This window comes from Gobius niger, assembly GCF_951799975.1.
Source record: "Gobius niger genome assembly, chromosome: 1".
In the NCBI taxonomy this organism is placed as follows: domain Eukaryota; kingdom Metazoa; phylum Chordata; class Actinopteri; order Gobiiformes; family Gobiidae; genus Gobius; species Gobius niger.
In genome coordinates, this window is record NC_136852.1 from 11,019,768 (window position 1) to 11,040,521 (window position 20,754).

The window sequence follows — 20,754 nt, forward strand, 5'->3', positions numbered from 1 at the left end:
AATACACTGCCAGGCCAAAACAAAAAAAATAGGTGGATCTGGGGTTGCAGTTCATCAGATCTAGATTCAGCAGAATTATGCGGCCAAAGATTGAGGTCAGCTGACTACTTGAAAATGCTGAATGACCAGGTTATTCCATCAATAACTTATTTTTACTGCCAAGATGGCAATGTCAAGATTCATCTGGCTCACATTGTGACTTACAGAAGCATAGGCCATCGTTTTCACACATTGATTAGCCTTCAAAGAGTCCAGATTATAACCCCGAATGAGATTCTTTGGGATGTGCTGGAGAAGGCTTTGTGCAGTGGTCTGACTCTCCCATCATGAAAATCTATTACAGCTCTGGACGGAAACAAATCTTGGGACAGATCAAAAAATATGCCACAGGGAATAATGTGTGTGATCTTTTTGTTTGGCAAAAAGACAATCAACTCTTTTCACTTCCCATAGCTGAACTGAACAAAGGTCCAGCTATACTCCCAGTTTTTCAAACATACCACACAAAAAGCCTATATGTGACTATAAAAAAAACCTTTGCTTTGAATTCCTGTTGATGAAATGAGGAGATCTGGTCCTTCTCACGGCGCGGCCTGGCTTCCTGACTTCTCCTCAAGGAAGAGGCCCAGCAGCAGAAGATGGAGAAACTGGACACCTCTGTTTTAGGGAAAAAAGGGCCTTCGGAAAGCTGAACCCGGGACAGGAGTGATAGCCCGGTTTCCACGGCGATGCCTAATCAGTCCGCGGCCATTACACGACTGTTATGACTGGGGGACGGAGAGCGCTCGTCCGTAGAGTGGCACGGCAGTGATTTACGACGCCTCGCTTACTACTGTAAATCTTAAGACTCTGCAATAACATCGGATCAGTCCAACTAAAAGACTCATCAAGGAAGAATCCATTATGTCGCTGGGACAGTTGGACGAGAAGTATGCACGACAAATCAGGAAAAAGTACCTTTGTAATGACAAGGTATCAGACATGTAAAATGTAGGACTTTTTCTGGGCAAAGCTACGCAGTAGTTTGTCTAGTATAATCTGAGTTAATGTCGGGTTATTGAGATGTTAAGGCTAGAAGAGGGAGACTCTTTTTTACAGCTGTATGTGTGGAGACTAAGAGAATGAAAAGATGCAACTGCCCAATATATATCCTGGTCTGCACTGCCCTCTAGTGGAACAAAATGTCTGTGCACATTTCAGGGAGTACGTTTGTCCCCAATGGTAGAAGAAAAAAATATTAGCTATAAATGATTAGCTATAAAAAATGCCTGTATTGATTGTTTTGGTCTAGGTTTAGTCCTTTTAATTGTTCAAAGCAGCTATTACATCCCTTATGTCTATTCTTAATGAGGTGGGAAATAAAAAAACAAAAAGAGACATTAAAGGAATATTTCAGGATTTTTGACATACGGCAGTGTTGTTGATTTCTGGAGATATACATAGATTTTTTAATTCATGCACTCCTAAAGAGTTTAGTGGTGCTAGGCTAGTGCTAGGCTAGCACATGTCTATGGTAACTAGTAGCCTGCATTAAAAACAGTCTGACCCAAGCACAGTGCACCTGAGGTAAATCACTTATAATGTAGTGTGTGTGTGAGTGAGTGGTTGGTGGTGGTCACAGGGGCCAATGGCGCAGACTGGTTGCCTCACTTCCGTCAGTCTACCCGAGGGCAGCTGTGACTACAATAGTAGCTTACCACCACAGAGTATGGAGTGAATGAATAAGGCAATGTAAAGCATCTTTGAGTGTCCAGAAAAGCGCTATATAAAACCATAACCAAAGCATTATTATTATTATTATTATTATTATTATTATTATTACTATTATTATTATTATTAAAATCTCTCATAACGTACCTTTTTCACAGTACGTTCCGGCGTACCCAGGAGCACATGTGCAGGCCCCGCTCACATGGTCACACAGGGCTTCATTTTGGCACTGACACCGACGAGCACATCCAGGGCCATAAGTGCCATTCGCACATGCTGAAAAATCAACATACCGTGGGTTTAATCATAAAAGTTTAGGTCTGTGGTAATGAAATTCCATTAATCATCCATGTTACAAGATGTAGATATTGATCTTTTACATACATAACATAACAGGACTAAACAAAGAGGAATTAATACTTTCTGGACTGTACACAGTAAATTTGACACAAGTAGTGTCTCCATGATAGCGCCACTGACAAAGTAAAAAAAAGCACTTACTATGCTGGCAGTGTTCTCCAGTGAAACCGACCTCACACGCGCACTGTCCTGTAACGGGGTCACAGCCCAAAGAGCTGTGGCCACAAAGACACTCACTGAGGCAGCCCGGGCCCCAGTGACCAGATTCACAAGCTGTAAATAAAAAAGGTAAACTCACGTTTGATTCAGAATGAGCGAGTAGTGATATTGAAACTCATAACCTCCTAAATGATGGGGGAAAACAATCTCTTATGATGCCTTAACCAGTGTTTGTAAAAATTCAACAACAAAAAAAGTTCTTACAGCTTCCGCAGTCATGGCCCTTTTTCCCAGGGGGACATATGCAGTGTCCTGTATTTGGGTCACAGCTCACATCACGGGGGCAAGAGCACTGGGACAAGCAGCCAGGTCCATATAAACCATTGGGACAATCTGAACACATTTTCAAAACTTTATTTTACTTCATCATATTACTATCAATCATAAGGTTAATAGTCAGGCTAACATACTCTGATGGCAGTGATTCCCAGTGAAACCGGACGTGCAGACACAAACTCCTGTCACTTTGTTGCAGGACGCTCCATTCTCACAATGGGGACACATCGACTCACACTTCAACCCCCAGAATCCATCAGGGCAGTCTGTATGGAAAAGATTATTTCAATTATGAAAAGTCAATTACCTCAATTAAATAAAACAACAGTAATTCCTTAGTTATTCCTAAATTAATTTACAGATTTACAAGGATGAACCTTCTTCAGCAAACAATAAAATTAGATTGCAAATTATTGGAGAGAAATGCAAAATTTGTTCGGGACCTAGATTTGGGTCTCCAGAGCCTCTAAAAAAAAGGCAGTAGTCAGGTAGACGTCTTAAAGGGATTGCATTTTTAGTTTATATCAGTGTCATTCTTGTTCTATAATCTCTTTATTTATTATTGAAAACAATTAAGTTTTAATTCAATTTTTAGGTGTGGTGCTCATCAATGAGTCATAAGTTAAATAGAGAGAGAGAAATAAGTTGGTTATCTAGTGGGTTCCACTGTTGTAAATGATCATTTGTCTGCAGTACCTTCCTGACAGGAGGGGCCAGTCTTGCCCGTGGGGCAAATACACTGTCCACTTGTGGGGTCACAAGGAGCTCCTCCACAGCTACACGTCAGACGGCAGTTCTCTCCATAGAACCCCTCTTTGCAAGCTTCAAAACACAAATATACAAGCATTAAATAAAAAGTTGACACTTTTTCTCACCCACATTCATGTGTGACGAGAAATGATAATTGATGTCTATTTCTTTATGTTGGCTGCAACAAAATAGTGCAAAGTATCATGGTCAATGCAGTTTACCATTCTGTTTTCATCATTCTACCCCGTCAAACATTTCCCTGCAGAGGTTACAATTTGAAACTCATCAGGCATAAATGTATGTATTGTCTAGTAATGTCTACATAATGCACTATGACTGTAAACTTTGCACCGCCAACTTTGCCATTTTTTATATTCTTATATTTCATATTACATTATATATACATTTATTTACTCTTACTTGTTTGAACATTACCTTGTTCTTCTTTGATGGCACATTGCTCCTGACTTTATGCACCCCCTGAGAGTCTTTGTGAGCTTAAAGCTGCAAGTGAATTCCTCCATTGTAAGATCACTAAAGTCCTATCTTATCTTATCTTATAATTTGATGCAAAATCCGCATCTTCAACTATTGTATTGGGGATACAGACAGTAAAGAAAAGCCATATGAACAAAAATTGCACTTTAAAGTTCGCCCATCTTTAACAGAAGCAATACTCATCACACTGTGTTTATTTATTCAGCGTCTGCCCGCGGTTTCCGCTGCAGTAACTTAAGTCAATCAGCCGTGTCATGAACCAGTCCGTAACCGAAGCTCAGAAAACGTGCACTTTCTAAAATTCTGCTTTGACAACCCCGGCGCGGCTGGTCCTCGATGGTCGACACACTATCCCTCTGTTTATCCAGTCCCCTGCGAAGACACTACACAGAGTCTGCATTTTTAACCAAAACTGCTGATCTCCTCTGAGTATCACTTTAGGTCACAACACACAGATGAACTTTCTATCAACCGGCCAGAGCAAACAGCCCGTGAGACACCCTGCAGCGGGGAACAACATGCAGCTTTCTTTTATACTATGCATTCGTGATCGAGAGAACACCTGCGCTGACCAAGCATTTCAATAGCAAACTGACACAAAATCCATCAAAAGAGTAAGAGTGAATAGAGAAGTGGATTATGCACGATTCACATGTCAAGGCAGGGATGACGGGGGTTTGAGAGTTAATAAATGATAATGGCGTGTTTTGTCAATGACATATCAGGGCACGCATTTACAACAGGGTAAAGTATGCAAACATAGCACCCATTCTTGCAGATATGAACACGTTTTTTTAAGTACAAGGCTTGTGTTGTGCATCAGTGCCACAAGAGGGCACCAAAGAGTGGATTTCATGGAGCAGTTTGCTTACAGTGAGTCTGTGTTCAAACGACTCTGTTCTGATAGAGGGGCACAGCACAGGACATGGAAAAATATGCTCCAAATGTAATGTTTTATGGCAGGTAATAAAAAGAGTTATGGAAGAAATTCAGTGAACTATAAGGAGCGCCATGCTTTTTTAATAAAATGTTTTAAACAAGCTAAGAAAAAAAAAATCTAGGACAGGATTCAATTAACTCTTAACCCCTGCCGTAACCGAGCACACTTTCTCTAGTTATTATTCAATCATCCAGACATTACCCAAATGTTAAAGCTTAAAAATAGCATAAAACAGTGACAAAACCATTCCGGAAAAGCAACCAAAATACGAAGAAGAAGTGGCGGAAACACAACAAAAACACAACAAAAATGTGACAAAACTGGGACGAAAATTAAAGTAAAAAGTGTCAAAAACATGATGAAAACACAACAGAAAAAAGCAATGAAAAAAAGATGAAAAAGCCAAAAAAAATGTTACCAAAAAAAAGCGTCAAAAAAGTGACAAAACTGCTGCAACCAAAATATAACCCTAATAAGGATTTAATTTAGAATAAATGTAAAGTACTTTATTTTCCTCACATAAAACAGTCCCCCACTTGTGGGTCTCGAACAACTAGATGAAAACAACAGCTTTAAAGTGCATATAACAGTTTTAATACTTTTGAAATATGACTTATTTAGATGTATAACTTCAGTTGCATAATGAAGAAATGTCGGGCATAAAAGTTATTTATATTTTTAAGCTGCTGATAGGAAGTGACATAGATAGAGATAAAGTTGTAGTTTGACTCACTTCAAATTGACTTAACATGGTCGGCACGGCAACAGTCTAAAAGTGCTTCATCTATGTCATTTCCTGTCGGTGTCCAATAAGGAACTGAAGCATCATAAAAATGGCCAAACTAAAGAAAACTGGGGAATATCTTCAGCAAAATCTTAAATATTACTGTGTCAACTATGTTTTAGCAAAAACTGTGTCTAATGTGTCATATGCACTTTAAATTGTGCTCCCTGATTGAATTATCCTACTTATTCAGGGCCCTATCTTCAGATGTCTGTCCTCCACTGAGCTTTCAAAGTCCGGAGACCAGCTTGTTATGATTATTTCAGCTGTCAAATTGTCTCCACTACAAAAGATGTATTTGTTTCTGGACTTTTCTTTATGCCAGAAGAGCAAGGGCAAGATATCTTGCCCCCTCATAAAGGTCAAACCAGCTGTGTTGACTTTGCACGGTTGACTTTCTCAAACTGCTTATGGTCGTTCGTCGCTTAAAAATTATTATCCAGCACACCTTTCTGTTCACCTTCTACAATTCAGGTTCCCGAATGTGTTTAATGTTCTTACTGTTATGCCGTCAAAAGGTGCGTGACTCACCGTGTTGACACTTGTCTCCGTAAAGACCTGCAGGACATTTGTGAGGACACTCTCCAGTCCGGGGGTCACATGAAGCTCCTCCCGGACACTCGCATCTCCCCTCACAGCCGGCGCCGTAGAACCCCGACTCACACTCTACAGGCAAGAGACATTTTATCAGTGATCGATGAGAAGGAATGTAATGTTGGGCAGCACTGTGAAGAATGGCGCAGAGAGCGTCATGGTGTGGGGGTGCTGCCTCAGGACCAGGACAACGTGCTATAATCAATGGGAAAATGAATTCACAAGTTTATCAAGATATTTTGCAGAAAAGCTTGAGGCCATCTGTCCAACAGTTGAAGCTCAAAGAGGGTGGGTGCTGCAACAAGACAACGAGCCAAAGCACAAAAGCAAATCAACTTCAGAATTGTTTCAGAAGACTAAAATACACCCAAACTTCTGACCTAAACCCAATTGAGATGCTGTGGTATGACCTAAAGAAACCCATTCACATTAGGCATCCCAGGAATCTTGCTGAACTGCAACAGTTTTATAAAGACGAATCATCCAAGATTCATCCTGATCGTTGTGCACGTCTAATGTTCAACTACTGGAAATGTCTGGATGAAGTTATTGCTGCCAAAGACAGGTCAACCAGCTTTTGAATCTAAGGGTGTACTCACTTATTCCATGCTGTCCTGTGAATGTTTACATGTTTACATGCGTGGTCATACCGCCTTTGCGATGCCCAATCCCGTCAGACCTTGGAAGCTAAGCAGGGAAGGGCCTGGTCGGTACTTGGATGGGAGACCGTTTGGTAACACCAGGAAGCCTAGCGAATGTAGTGAGTGAGTGGTTGGTGGTGGTCGGAGGGGCCGATGGTGCAGACTGGTTGCCTCGCTTCCGTCAGTCTACCCCAGGGCAGCTGTGGCTACAATAGTGGCTTACCACCACCGAGTATGGAGTGAACGAATAGTGCAATGTAAAGCGTCTTTGAGTGTCCAGAAAAGCGCTATATAAAACCAATGCATTATTATTATTATTATGTAATAGGCCAATAAAAATATGATGAAATGTAAATGTTCGGGCGGTATTAGTTTAAGCAGAAACTGTTTACTCATTCTTGTGATTTCAATAAAGATCAGACCATATTTTATGACCAATTTAGGCAAAAATGTAAGAAATTCTAAATCTCCCACTGTATGATTGGTTGTGAGAGGAGGGGCCTACAGTATTTCTTATAATAAAAACGCAAGCAACTACATTACTATACATTTGTAAATAAATTGGTAAAAATGTGTGATTGCGTGTTTCATCCCAGCTCCGGCCACTGCATACTGTCATTGTGTCCTTGAGCAAAACACCTTGCCTCAAGAGTTGCCAATGTCTACAATACAGCATGGCATATTTACATGTATATCTCATGCTACATTCATTAACATGGGAATAGAGTAAAAAGAGACTTGTAATAAGACTTTCTTTGCCAGAAACACAATGGTTCTACTTACTTTTACAACAGTTATATATACTGTATATGAATTGAACTTGATCTATTGTATTACATATTATTAATTTTAGGTCTGTAAATGAGGCCTTTTAGGTCTGACTACATTTCCTCTGCCTGAAGAAATCCATCTTGCAAATGACACAAGAGAGAAAGAAAGGAAATAAATCGTGGAAAGAAAATAAGATTACTTGGCAGACTAGAATTTTCCCACTTGAAATCACTTCTATTATTTTGTAGAGAGGCAGAAACAAACAGTGCCACAGTAATTAATGATAACCCTTGAGTGGTGCGGGGCGATTGCGGTACCTTTCTCACAGAGCGCCCCGTGGAATGCCGGCTTGCAGAAACAGCCTCCCGTTTTGGGGTCACAGCCGCTGGAATGTTCTTGGACACAGTCACATTCTCTGGAGCAGCCTGCGCCGTGCGTCCACCTGGGACACGCTGAGCACCGGATGAAAACAGAGGAGAAGCTGACATTAGACACGGGGCCTCTCTCTTTGTTTATCTGTGCAATATGACAATTACAACCATTCATGCTCGCCGTAATACAGACGTAAAATATTTCAAAGACACACAGAGAGTGGGAGATAAGATAGTATGTTTATAGATGTAAATAACAAGTGTCAAGTTCAAGTGAAGCCAAGTCTGGTCAGTAGTGAAGTTCCAAGTTCTTTCCAGTGCATATAGACTTAACAAATGCAATCAGATTTGTGTCATTTTTTGGTTTTGTTTTTGTTTGTGCAGCAAAGAGGCCTTGTTAATGTGAATGTGAGTAAAATAGTTAACAAAAGAAGATGTATGTGAAAATTCTTCTCAAGTGACTGGGTCCAATTAAAGTCCAGAGTTATTGGTTTTCAAGATAAAGGTGCACTATGCAACTTTTTATAAGAGAAAAAAAGTTGATATTTGTGCATATTTGACCCAGTGGCCGTATGAGTGGTCAGCATGGCCCCTTCACTTTCCATCACAGTACTCTCTAGGACGGTGCAGGATCAATTGTTTGGAAGGTTTTCCCTGCTGACGAATCCTCTCACCAGAAAACCTACAAAACAAGTGATCCCAGAGGATTGTAGGGACCACTGTGATGGAAAGTAAAGGCACCATGCTGACCACTCATACAGCTGCTGGGTCACTACAAGGTCAAATACGCACAAATGTCAACTTATGTTTTTTGCATAAAAAGTTGCATAATGCACCTTTAAGTCTTTAAAGGAACAGGCCACCGTTTTTCCATACTGAGATATGTTCTTACCTGAGCTTAGACGAGTTGATGCGTACCTGTCTGGTCTTTGTGACCAAGACCAAAGATGGGCCAAACGGGGTACACAAAATTAAACATGCTACGGTAATATCTTCACTTTACTGCACTGACGTCGAAGTGCTCCCAAGTGTGTTGTTACGCCTTACAATATAGTACCCCTTTTTATCCGCTTAGAAGACATGTTTAATTTTGTGTCACCATACTTGGATCATGTAACTACTCACGTAACTGTATTTAAATAGTGGAAACGTGGAAGAGCTTCTAACCTCACCCCCGTTTGGCCCCATAGAGGAGAGGACGAGAGGCCAGACGGGTACGCATCAACTCGTCTAAGCTCAGGTAAGAACATATCTCAGTATGGAAAAAACAATGGCCTGTTTCTTTAAGACTTTGTCCATTCCACCAAGTCAAGTCTCAAATCCTCAAATCACACCTCAAGTATTTTACCTAACTTCACTTTACATTTAACATTGCACAGTATAGTAGAGATTGAATACTCTCTGCATTAGAACAATTGCAATACTGTGAGGTCAGAGTGAATGTAAGGAGAGTACACTCGCACACCATAAGAACATGTAACACACCCAAAACCATGACATCATGACAAACCTACATCACTGCTTCACTATACTGTATGAGAGGTTTATGAGAGACAAAGCCCTCATTTCAGTTTGGTCATCATTTGGCTCCCTGTGTTCATGAAAAAAAATGAGGGTATACATCCTGACTGATGACATAGTGCTGTTTCTTGCCATTTCAAAAGGGTGCAAACAGAGATTCTCCCCATTAAAGTACATTGTGATGCCACTAAAACTGAGCAAATATTTTAAAATGAGGTCGCAATGCAGCCTTTTGCACTCCTGTAGATCCAGACCTGCCGATTTGCCTTCCAGCCTCCAAAAAGAAAGAAAGAAAAGTGTTTGCTTTTTAAATGTATCCTATGGCGCCATTGAATATGTACAGTAACATCAACCAAAAGCCCCAGCTAAAAAAGGTTTCAGCTTGTATAAAAGCAGAAGTGGGCAGTGCAGCTCTGTGGTATCTAGTTAAGGGGATCTAACAGGAACATTTAGCCCACTGTGCATGTTTTGGGTTGATGTGGGGAGCAAAGAGCATCGAGGAAACCCACCCAGACACTTGGAGAACAGGCAAACATCACACAGAAAAGTCTGGTAACCAAAACTGTGACTTTTCTGCTGTGAGGCCAGTATAATGCCGGTGTACCATGACAGTTTGGAAGGGCGTCCAGTTCTCCACATGAAAGTGAGACTAATTTTCTGTTCCAATCCTGAACTATTAAATGCAGATGTCAAAATCTATAAAGATACTGAAGGTGTAACGTCTTGAAACCCAGCCCTAGATTGTCTGTAATTGTAAAGAACAATAGCACAGTAAGTAGACAATGATGTGTTACACGCATGCTAACGCCAGATTCCCAATGAAACTTCAATCAGTACTGGAGCCCTTCTGCCAAGACTGTCTCCCCTCAGCAACAAAAACGATCTCCCCGACACCCCACCCTGTCCCGCTTGACACCGACTTCACGTTAGGTACAGCTGCAGGCTCTAGTTACACCCTCTCCACCCTCCGAAATGTCCCGCGTGCGTCGAGGAGCGGACAGCTGTGGGAAGAAATACTGATAATACAGCTTGGGCGCATTCCTTCATCTTTCAGTTTGCTCGGAGAGGAGAGCAAAGCCGGAGCAACGATTGCCCCCCTTCCATATCCTGATTCTCACAGCATCAACATGTCGATTCGTAGGCTAAGGAGCAGCCCCAAGACGATCGGAGATGTCAACCTGGTCACAGAGGAGCTGAAGAACCTTTACTACAAGAGGCTGCTGCCCATCGAGAAGCATTACCTCTTTCAGCACTTTCATTCGCCCAGCTACGAGGATGCAGACTTTGACAACAAGCCGATGATTTTGGTGATGGGGCAGTACTCGACGGGGAAGACAACTTTTATAAGGTAATTTAACTTCATATATGTCATAAAATGTGCATTACTCTACAGAAAATGTGTTGAGGGGGCAATATCATACAGACTTTTTGTTCTCTTAACCTCTAAACCCTCGCCTTGACAGCACATTTTCCATTGCTTCACCCATATCTAGAGACAAAAACGAGGATGAAAATACAAGAAAAGAGCGACAAAAACGTACGAGAAAAGTAACAATAACACAATTGAAAAGTGACAAAAACATAATGAAAACACGTCGAAAAAAGTGCAAAAAGCAAGAAAAAACCCCACAAAAACAAACAAACAAGAAAACACGACAAAAGTGTGACAAAAACGCGGCGACAGCGCAACAAAAAAAAGTCATGATCAGGTCTTAGCTTTCAAATGAGGTGTCTATAGGCTGTAAGCTCTAGTTAAGAGGCTTTTAGATTTGGGTAAAGCCAAACTGAAGAAAATGAGCTTGGTTAAGGCGGGGGTTAAGAGGTTAACTGTGTTGAGCCACTGCTTGAGAAATCTTCAAACCTTTTCAAGAGCTTCAAATTCCCCCACCCACTCATGTCATGTTGTATTTTTTAAAGTCCTGATAGCTTCCCCCATACTCTTTAAAATCATTTAAGCACTCAAATTGCCTCTGCTGCAAAGCCATTCTTCCAAACAGCTGGCAACTATATGTTCAATTGTTTTTCCCTTGAAAGTATAAAGCAAACAAACAAATTATAATCAAATACAATGTTTATGTGAAGAAAGTTCTGTTTTTTTTTTCATAGGTATCTCATAGAGCAAGACTTCCTCGGAGGCAGAGTTGGGCCGGAGCCAACCACTGACTGCTTCTCTGCGCTCATGCACGGAGAGGTAGAAGGAATCATCCCAGGGAACGCGTTGACAATGGATCCCAAAAAGCCATTCCGTAACCTGGATCCTTTCGGGAATACTTTTCTGAACAGGTACACATGCTGCGACACAGAGTCTGCAGCTGCATAACTTTATTTTTTTATAGCGGGTTATATTAAAGTGGCCGTTTGCAATATGGGGCAATGTCGTGAAGTGTTTTCATGCACTAATGTTTTTTGATCCTATAGGTTCCAGTGTGTTCAAATGCCAAACCCGGTTCTTGAAAACATCAGCATTATAGACACACCAGGCATTTTAACTGCAGCAAGGCGAAGACTAAGTCGGGGTAAGTGGGGAATCTACTTTTTGTTTGCCAGGCATTTTTAGTTTAGCCAATAAAATTTGACCAGACTGTCGATAAACCTTTTCCAGTGATTTGCACAATGCAAGTTAGCCATTTTATACTCACTACTGCCACATCAGGTCACATGTGTAACTGCACCTTCTATATTAAGCTTGTGCATGACGGCAATTCGGACCCGAAGTAAATTGTTTTGAGTGGCGGTGCAGGATTTTAGAGGCAGTTGTGGTGAACAGGTCCGGGCTCATTCCACACATTAGGACATTGCTGGAACATGTAGGGGGAGGAAAATACTCAATTTTAACATTTTTAAACTCTCTATAGTCCCTTTAAGGACACTTTGCACCATTCGATAGACTTGGACTTGCTTGAAACACTGGACTGCACTTATCTTGGTATGGGACAGGCACAAATAGGCCTACTACACTGGTCTGAGGCTGCATTGGAAGATCTAATTCATAAATCCATTGTAAAAAATTGCAACATATTCTCAAAATTAGGAGCAATGTTATGAGTTGAAGTTAATTCTTCCAAAGCTGTAAATCATTTCTTGATGTGTAACAGGGGCAATTTGTTGTCCTTGTATTTGATAAAATCTTGTGAATGTGCAATGTGGCTATCGTTATTGCAATCTTAAATAGCCAGAAGCACAGAGAGAGCAAAAGCTAAAAGTTGGGAGGATCCGGGCAGTAAGTCATGGCGCTGCTGTGTTTAATAGCACCATTAATCCATGGGTGTAACTGAAGTGGCTCAGGAACAACAAGGACCTTTGGGATATCTTACACATTCCTCTAGGCTTTGAGACAGCACAGCCTTGCCATAATATACACAAGCTGCTAATGAAAACCCGCTGTTATCCTTTCTCTCTCTGTCTCTCCGTCCCTCCCTCCCTCCGCAGGCTACGACTTCCCAGCAGTGTTGCGTTGGTTCGCCGAGAGAGTGGACCGGATCATCCTGCTGTTTGACGCACACAAGCTGGAGTTTTCAGATGAGCTCACGCGCGCCTTCGGGGCCCTGTGCGGCCACGAGGACAAACTGCGTGTGGTTCTCAACAAAGCCGACACGGTGGACTCGCAGCAGCTGATGAGGGTGTACGGCGCCCTCATGTGGTCGCTGGGGAAAGTGTTCAAGACCCCCGAGATCCTGAAGGTGTACATCGGGTCGTTCTGGTCCGAGCCGAGGCAGAAGTGCGACCATTACGAGTTGATAGAACTGGAGGAGGAGGATCTGCTGACGGACATAAGGAACCTGCCACGCAACGCTGCCATAAGGAAGCTCAATGACCTGGTCAAGAGGGCCAGATTAGTCAGGGTATGGATAAGATTAGATTAGATTAGATTATAATGGGGGAATATTATAGGTAAGAAAGCAACAATATGATGACAGTGTTTGAATTGGAATATAATGTGGAAAAAAGACACATCTTCTCCAAAAAAAGCAAATGACTGAGCCTGGGAAAAAAAGCAAACAGGCCGCTCTACCATGTACAATATGGTTCTTTGAGAAACTTGTCAATACAGACTTGTAAAGCGCAATAGGAGTAGGCAATATCAGATATGAGGGCCGATCTGATATAGAGGGTTTGCACATTTTGCTGTTGCTATGGTGTCACATGCATAACCTTTGGGAAATATGATTGTGTACAACAGAGATGTAAACACCAAAATATGGTCAGCTGCTTTAATGGAACAGGCCACTGTTTTTCCATACTGAAATATGTTCTTACCTGACGAGTTGATGCGTACCTGTCTGGTCTTTGTGTGTGCGCTCAGTAACGCAATTAGACCAAAGATGGTGTTAGCATTTGGCCTCTCCCGGCATATTCCTATAGCTCCAAACTGGGGTGAAGTTAGAAGCTACGACGTATGTAATTTTGTGTAACTAGACTTACTGTAGATCGTAACCATAGGGAAAATAGGGAAAACGTGGAACAGCTCGGTAGCTTCAAACTTCACCCCAGTTTGGAGCTATAGGAATTTGCTGGGAGAGGATAAATGCTAACAATGTCTTTGGTCGATTTGGTGACTGAGCGTACGCACAAAGACCAGACAAGTACGCATCAACTCGTCTAAGATCAGGTAAGAACATATTTCAGCATGTAAAAACGGTGGCCTGTTCCTTTCACCTCTTACCTCCCAACCTGAACCTTCTTGGCTGGAGAGCAACAGTGTAATGCCGCATTTGAAAGCGGCATAGGTGCTTTTTTTGGTTGTGTTTCACCACTTTTTGTCGAGTTTTTGCCACATCTTTCTTCCTTTTTTATCGCTTTTTTCATTGCTTTTTTATGTGTTTTCAGCAGGTTTTGTCACTTTTTTGTCATGTTTTGTCATCTTTTTTGTTGTGTTTTCATCACATTTTAGGTCATTCTTATGAAGTGGGGTCATCTTCGCTCTCGTCGTTATTTGGGCCATTTTTTCAACAAACTTTTAGATTTGGGTAAAGCCAAACTGGAGAAAATGTCCTCGGTTCAAGTGGGGGTTAGGAGGTTAAAATACAGCTATTTGTGCAAAGCAAATCTAGAGTTTGAAGAACACTGGAAAGCCATTTCTTGTATTTATAAGCATGGTTACCTACAATATCTACTGTGTTAAAAATCATAATGCAATACTGTGTACATGTAACATGTCAACCACCGGATACACCTAAATTCTTATATGCTCTTTGATTTATACAGGCTCATGCCCACATCATTGGCCAACTGAAGAAAGAGATGCCCACCATCTTTTGCAAAGAAAGCAAAAAGCACAGCCTCATCTATGATCTTCCAGAAATTTTCCTCAAAATCCAGCAACAACAGCGTGTCCCAGCGGGAGACTTCCCAGATTGCACCAAAATGCAGGTGAAAACTTCAATTCAATAGCTTTAGTAAACATGTTTGACCCTGTTCACACCCATCCATATAACCAATCTAATACAAGCCATTTTCTAATTCAGGAGAAACTTCTGGGTCAAGATTTCTCAAAGTTCAAGACACTCAAACCGAGTCTCATGGCCTCCTTGGACAAACTTCTGACCACCGACATTGGCAAGCTGGTCCCACTTCTTAAGATACAAGAACTGACAAAGAAATCGCTCCCAGGTGTGCTCGATGGCGACTTCCTGGGAACGTTTAAGCCAGAGCATTACCGGAGAGATCCCTTTAAGGAGGAGGGCAGCGAGGAAGACTTTGATGAATGGGCTGTGGAGAAGTACAAGCCAAGGTACGACGAAATCTTCTACAATCTGAATCCCAGCGAAGGTAAACTCAGCGGGACCAAAGTGAGGGAGTGGATGACCGGGACGCTGCTGCCCAGTTCGGTGCTAGCTCACATCTGGAGGCTGTCCGACGTGGATGGAGACGGGATGCTGGACAATGAAGAGTTCGCCCTGGCCGTTCATCTCATCGAGGGCAAAGTAGATGGATACTACCTGCCACGGGAGCTCCCCTCGCATCTTGTCCCCCCAACGAAACGAATCAGTGCCAACGCGGCGGTCATCAAGGAGGAGTGACAACGACTTTTGTACACTATGTAAATATACAGCAGATTCATTTGTACATACATTTATTTTGTTTACCGACAAAAAGACAGAGTGATCGTTTTCAGATTACTCCAGCTCTCTCGCACAGACTTTTCCTCAAACACTCCCCCTACTGGTCAGTCTTTGAACAACAAGCCACGTCCAACAAAAAGCTAAGTGTCGAAGATAAAAAATTAATCTTAATTGAGATTCGACCTTTATACCAGGCTGACCATCCCTATTAATAATGTTATCTAAATACTAAACTTAAAGGCCCTATACCTGATTATTTTGTTTGCAAACAATAAAAGATGGGCGTGTGTACACTTTTATGCAAGCAGAAGCAAGTAAAATTGAATGCTTTTGAATGCTACAAATGAAGAAAAACAAATCTGTGTATATTTAAATCTTAATAATCAAACAGAGGAAAGAGAATTGGACAAAACTGACAACTTTTTAGCGAAAAATTTGGTCAATTTCAGCCAAAACTGCACCCGTTTTAGACCTTATACAGTGAAAATTGTTAAGCAATGTCATAATTTTTTTGTAGATTTAGATTTAATGCCAGTTTGAATCAGATTTAATGCAATTTAATGACATTTAAGGCCTTGATTTGTGCACAGTTAATTCAATGACTTTTAATGCATTGTAATGCCCTCAGAAGCCCTCCTTTAAATTTTCAGTAGTGCTCAAATGTTATTTGTAACTTTCCTGATGCATTTGTACTGCCTTTTCCCAACTTTCATGGATTGATGTTACATCTGCAGCTAGTTCACAAAGGTCTTTTCACAAATATCAGCTTTTACAAAACACTGAAAGTCAAAACACATTTTACCCCACTCGTACAATAAAAATCAGGTGTAAGGCCTTTAAGACTGAACAATGTGATTCCATTGAGCAACTAAGCTTTATAGAAAACTTATTTTCACATTTGTTTGTTATGGATATATCCATGCCATTTACTATTGACAATAAAACCTTGATACATGCAATAATACATGTAATTCTGGAAAAATCTTTTATTCACTTAAAGGGACAATGCATGTTAATGAACATATTTTGTAAATATGCCAGAATTTAAATCTGTAGTCCCTGGCAAATCCACTTCTTTATAATACAAAATCACAAGCCATATTTTTCAAGTAAGTTACTGTACTCACGTAGATGACAGAAGCGACCGTATAGACCTGGAGAGCAAAGACAGGCTCCGAACAGACGATGGCAGTGTCCGTTGTTTGGGCAGTTGCACTTTCTGCTGCAGTGTCTCCCGAAGAACCCCCGTGGACAGCCTGCAAACAAACAGCTCTGAGTAAAAAGTTGATTAAGTATGCCTCAGAAAAGGGCTCCACATCAACTTTAGGACGCATTAACTTGCAACTAGATCTTATCATATTCATGGCATGATAGGAGGTTGAACATTTTTTTTTATTGCAGAGCAGTCTGATACTAAACTAACTAAATGAGTATGTGCCTAGTGTTATGAAACAAAATGGAAAACCCAGCTTAACAAATATTATTTTCCCAGAGGCGAGTGTGGAAAACACCATTGACACTAATTGTTCCCGTCACTTCACAAATATGCCTTTATGTACACAAGTGCGAAGAATGCATGTACCCACCGTCCTGACAGAACTCTCCCAGGACTCCGGGAGGGCAGACACACTTCCCGGTCACAGGGTCACACGAGCCTCCATTCTGACAGCGGCACAGACTGTTGCACGCTTTCCCGTAGGTCCCCTGTGGGCAGGCTGCAACGAGACAGAATTAACGACAAGTGCATTAGAGAGGCCTTGTGACCCCTAAACAATAGTAGTGTTTGGCTGAAGACAACAAAAGAGGACATTACATCGATCAAAACATGGTATTTGTGACTTTAAATAATGTAACACCAGTAAAACAATGCATCCAGGATTACACAAACATGCATAACTCCAGACAAGAGAACATTGTAACATGGTTGAAAGCAAGAAAAAAAACTATATCAAGAAATGTACGGATCCGTGCATATACTAAAATTGAAGGTGACAAATGATATGTTTAACTCGGGAGGGGGTTATGCAGAGGAGGTCAGGAATCCGTCATCACCTCCAGCTCCCAGCCTGTGGTTCCCTGTTCCATGTGCCCTGCTGACTTCCCTAATCTCTTTGGCCTTGTTAGTGAGTAAAGCAGGAACCAGCTGGCTGTTAAAGATCTGTTAAAGTACCACGGTGCCTCTTGTTGGCGTCTGCACAACTTCTACATCACACTGCAATCATGACAGCCAAATATTACGCTTCAAGATTGTAAATGTAACCCAGTGATTCAAATGTGATTAAAAAGTATGTAAATATAAATTCATACATATGCCGATCAATATTGTTAAAAATCATTAAAAAGACGTGATTTAAGTATTATTGTTTGACACATCGAGCAGCCAATTGTGCTGAAGTATAAAATCATCACTAGCCAATAAGGTCAAGTCTCCTCTCCCGACCTCTACGTGCCCTGTATGTGCGCCTCAGACACACACAAGCCTCCAGGGAAGCTAACGTGGCAGTAGCAGCCTTTTTAGTGTAGTATAGTGATCAATGTTGAGAGTCCAAAGGCTGTGAACCCACGCGAGCTGGGAAACCCCATGTCACACGTGTGATCAGGTTTTTTGAGGGTTTTGGATTGGATTCAAGAAGATTCTCCAGATCTGGATGGCGAGCTGTAGCTAGCTGGTATTTGTGACCCTGGTTACAACTGAGACAAACATTGAAAGACTTAAACGGACATTGAAAGGACTTTACATTTTTGGGGCTATTTGTATTTACATTTTTCACCTTGTGCACTGTTCAACTTAACAATTTACAGAGCAAATACAATTATTTTCTGCAAACTTTCTGTGTGTGCGTCCTTTGATGTTGCACACCCGAGGCTCCCCGGAATCTGGAATCAGTCTTATCTGGCCCGGTTGTCCCTTCAGTCCATCCTCCACCACATAAGAGTACAAGACTGCGCCTTAAGTGCTACATAAATAAAGGAGAAAACCCCATACTAGTATATGGTGCTATGATATCAATGTGTGAGGTTTGTATAGTGAGGAAAAGTACTATAGAAGATTCCCCTTCCCTTTCAAGCTTATGCACTGTCTATTGTCATTCACTCTCACTCTCTCTGTCTCTCAGTTTTCAGTTCTTGTATTTATTCAACAGGAGTTCTCACATTATATAAGATGGTTTGGCAGGTTATGTTGAATCCCCTTCCTGGCATAAACAAGCCCATGTGTAACTGGAGTGTTAATACAGATGCTCAAGGGCAAAACTAAAGCAGGGGTTACCTTATTACCACGCCACGTTTAAACAATAAAATAATCTATACTCTTTTTGGACAAATGCATGAGAGAAACTTGCAAGCTCACATCACATTACAGTCAGATACATTACTGCAATGATAAGCGTTTGATTTTTGGTTTCTTGACCAAGTTGCAGACCTGTCTGACAGAAGTGATGCCAAAATCATATTCTGTACATTAGGTTCATTCAGGTTAAGCCCCTTGAAGCAAAAATGTGTAATCAAAATCCGCTGTCTGTACATGTGAGCCTCTTTATTGTTGCGTGTGACACGACATGAAGTAGGCAAACAATGTTACTTCATGTCACCAAGTATCAACTGACTCCTATAACATGGAAATCTGACATTGGAGCTGTCTACAACTATTAAAACGGCCTCCTACGTCTGGGACTTCCACCTTTAGGCCACGTATACCTCAGTGGTGGCACCTTTACGACTGTTCAGTGACTGCAGAAAAGTTATAGTCTATATTTTTTAGTATTGGTACAAATGTAGCCCTTATTATCGTATGAAAAAAGGACCAAAAATGAAACTCCAATTCCATAATGGCATGACTGCTCCCACCCTACATAACAACTGCAGGCCCCATTCCCCAGCTCTCAATCATAGTCTCGTAGTTGTCGTCAGTATCAGGTTTCCACATAATAACATGGAAATATGGAGAGGGGCATGAATACTTCCTGAATTTAGGTGAGATATTGCCTCATCCCACATGGCTATCCTTACCGTGATTACCGGCTAGAGGAGACATTTATCACCGTGTTGAATGGGGGAACAATGAGGAGACTGGCTTTCTAACCCCGTAGTGGACATCCTTGGCCCGGGGCTCGACACACGCTGCGTGGCTTTGGCCCCACTCCAGCAGCAGACAGATTGATTCCCCTGATGCTCTGGTGTGGTGCAGGCCATAAACAAGGCAGCCGCACGCAGACGGGGGGCTGACAGAGCTTTGATACATGGCCATGGATCGATGCATGCGGGGAGCTATCTCATCACAGTCTGGACCACATGGCTGGAGGGATCGGGGAGAATATGTGCCCGGTGGGAAAAACTTAAGTACCTCGCTGTATGCATGAGTGCAGTATATTACTACATTAAAGGCAAGGGTTTGGACAGAATTTCTTTATATTTACTACCCGCACAAATAAAGATGTTATTTGGGGTTTCTATAAATAATAGTTAAAAAGGAAACATTACTTAATATTACATTTACAATCCAGCTGGTTAAGTCAGCCACACACTCTTAAGCAAGTGACTGGTTTGTATCGTTCCTTTGTGACAGCTTTGCTTGAATCTACAGTATTATCTGAAACCTAACCTTAGCCTTGAATATAAATTTGCCAATTGTTTTCCAAAAGGCGATAATTAGCAAGAAAGATGTACGCCGAGAAGGTGTTATTGAATAATATTTGTAGCTAATGCTGACCCTTAGGAGGGCAGTAGGGCTGAACGATATTGAAGTAACTTGCGATATGCGATACGGCTGCACAATATTGCGGTAACAATATCATTGCGATATTTCAGTCAACCATTTCAACACGATATGTTCCATTCTTAGTTAGTTAGTTAGTTTATTTATTTTCTTCGGTCATTATGAACATTTAAATCACATGTTTTCCAAAGATCTTAGACATTATACAATAAGAAAACACATACATTAAGAATTTAATCTATATGATGCCTGACCGAAGGGGTTTAGGCTGAAGCCAAGACTTATTTTGCCTAACCCCTTTTACAACTGTGACTCTGTGTCCAAAGATGACACATTATACACTTTCTTTAATACCAACGATGGTAACACTTAAGCACAAAACTTAAACTTCAACAAACAAAAATGATGCTATGTATCCTCGATCGACTTCTCTTCTAATGGTCTTCATTCAAGTGTTCTATACTTCTCTATCATGTTTGACTTATACATTTTCTTAAATGCTTTAATAGTTTTGGAGCCCTTAAGTTGAATAGATAACTTAAG

The 20,754-nt window shown here is 41.3% G+C and overlaps 2 protein-coding genes across 2 annotated transcripts in view; one reads left to right on the plus strand and one right to left on the minus strand.

Moving 5' to 3' along the window:
• The window catches only part of egfem1 (EGF-like and EMI domain containing 1), a 63,424-nt gene that overhangs the window by 23,050 nt on the left and 19,620 nt on the right, over positions 1 to 20,754 (minus strand). The window contains exons 11-19 of the mRNA XM_079573298.1: positions 17,084 to 17,212; positions 16,625 to 16,753; positions 7,861 to 7,995; positions 6,069 to 6,203; positions 3,262 to 3,387; positions 2,700 to 2,831; positions 2,494 to 2,622; positions 2,212 to 2,343; positions 1,858 to 1,986 (exon numbers count right to left, since the gene is read on the minus strand). Of these exons, the coding sequence (XP_079429424.1) occupies positions 1,858 to 1,986; positions 2,212 to 2,343; positions 2,494 to 2,622; positions 2,700 to 2,831; positions 3,262 to 3,387; positions 6,069 to 6,203; positions 7,861 to 7,995; positions 16,625 to 16,753; positions 17,084 to 17,212 (1,176 nt within the window). The remainder of the gene's footprint in view (positions 1 to 1,857; positions 1,987 to 2,211; positions 2,344 to 2,493; positions 2,623 to 2,699; positions 2,832 to 3,261; positions 3,388 to 6,068; positions 6,204 to 7,860; positions 7,996 to 16,624; positions 16,754 to 17,083; positions 17,213 to 20,754) is intronic.
• On the plus strand, positions 10,544 to 15,620 carry LOC306976447 (EH domain-containing protein 2-like). The gene is made up of 6 exons (XM_079574376.1): positions 10,544 to 10,783; positions 11,542 to 11,718; positions 11,854 to 11,951; positions 12,865 to 13,277; positions 14,641 to 14,805; positions 14,901 to 15,620. The coding sequence occupies exons 1-6, from the start codon at positions 10,563 to 10,565 to the stop codon at positions 15,453 to 15,455; spliced, it is 1,629 nt and encodes a 542-aa protein (XP_079430502.1). The 5' UTR covers positions 10,544 to 10,562; the 3' UTR covers positions 15,456 to 15,620.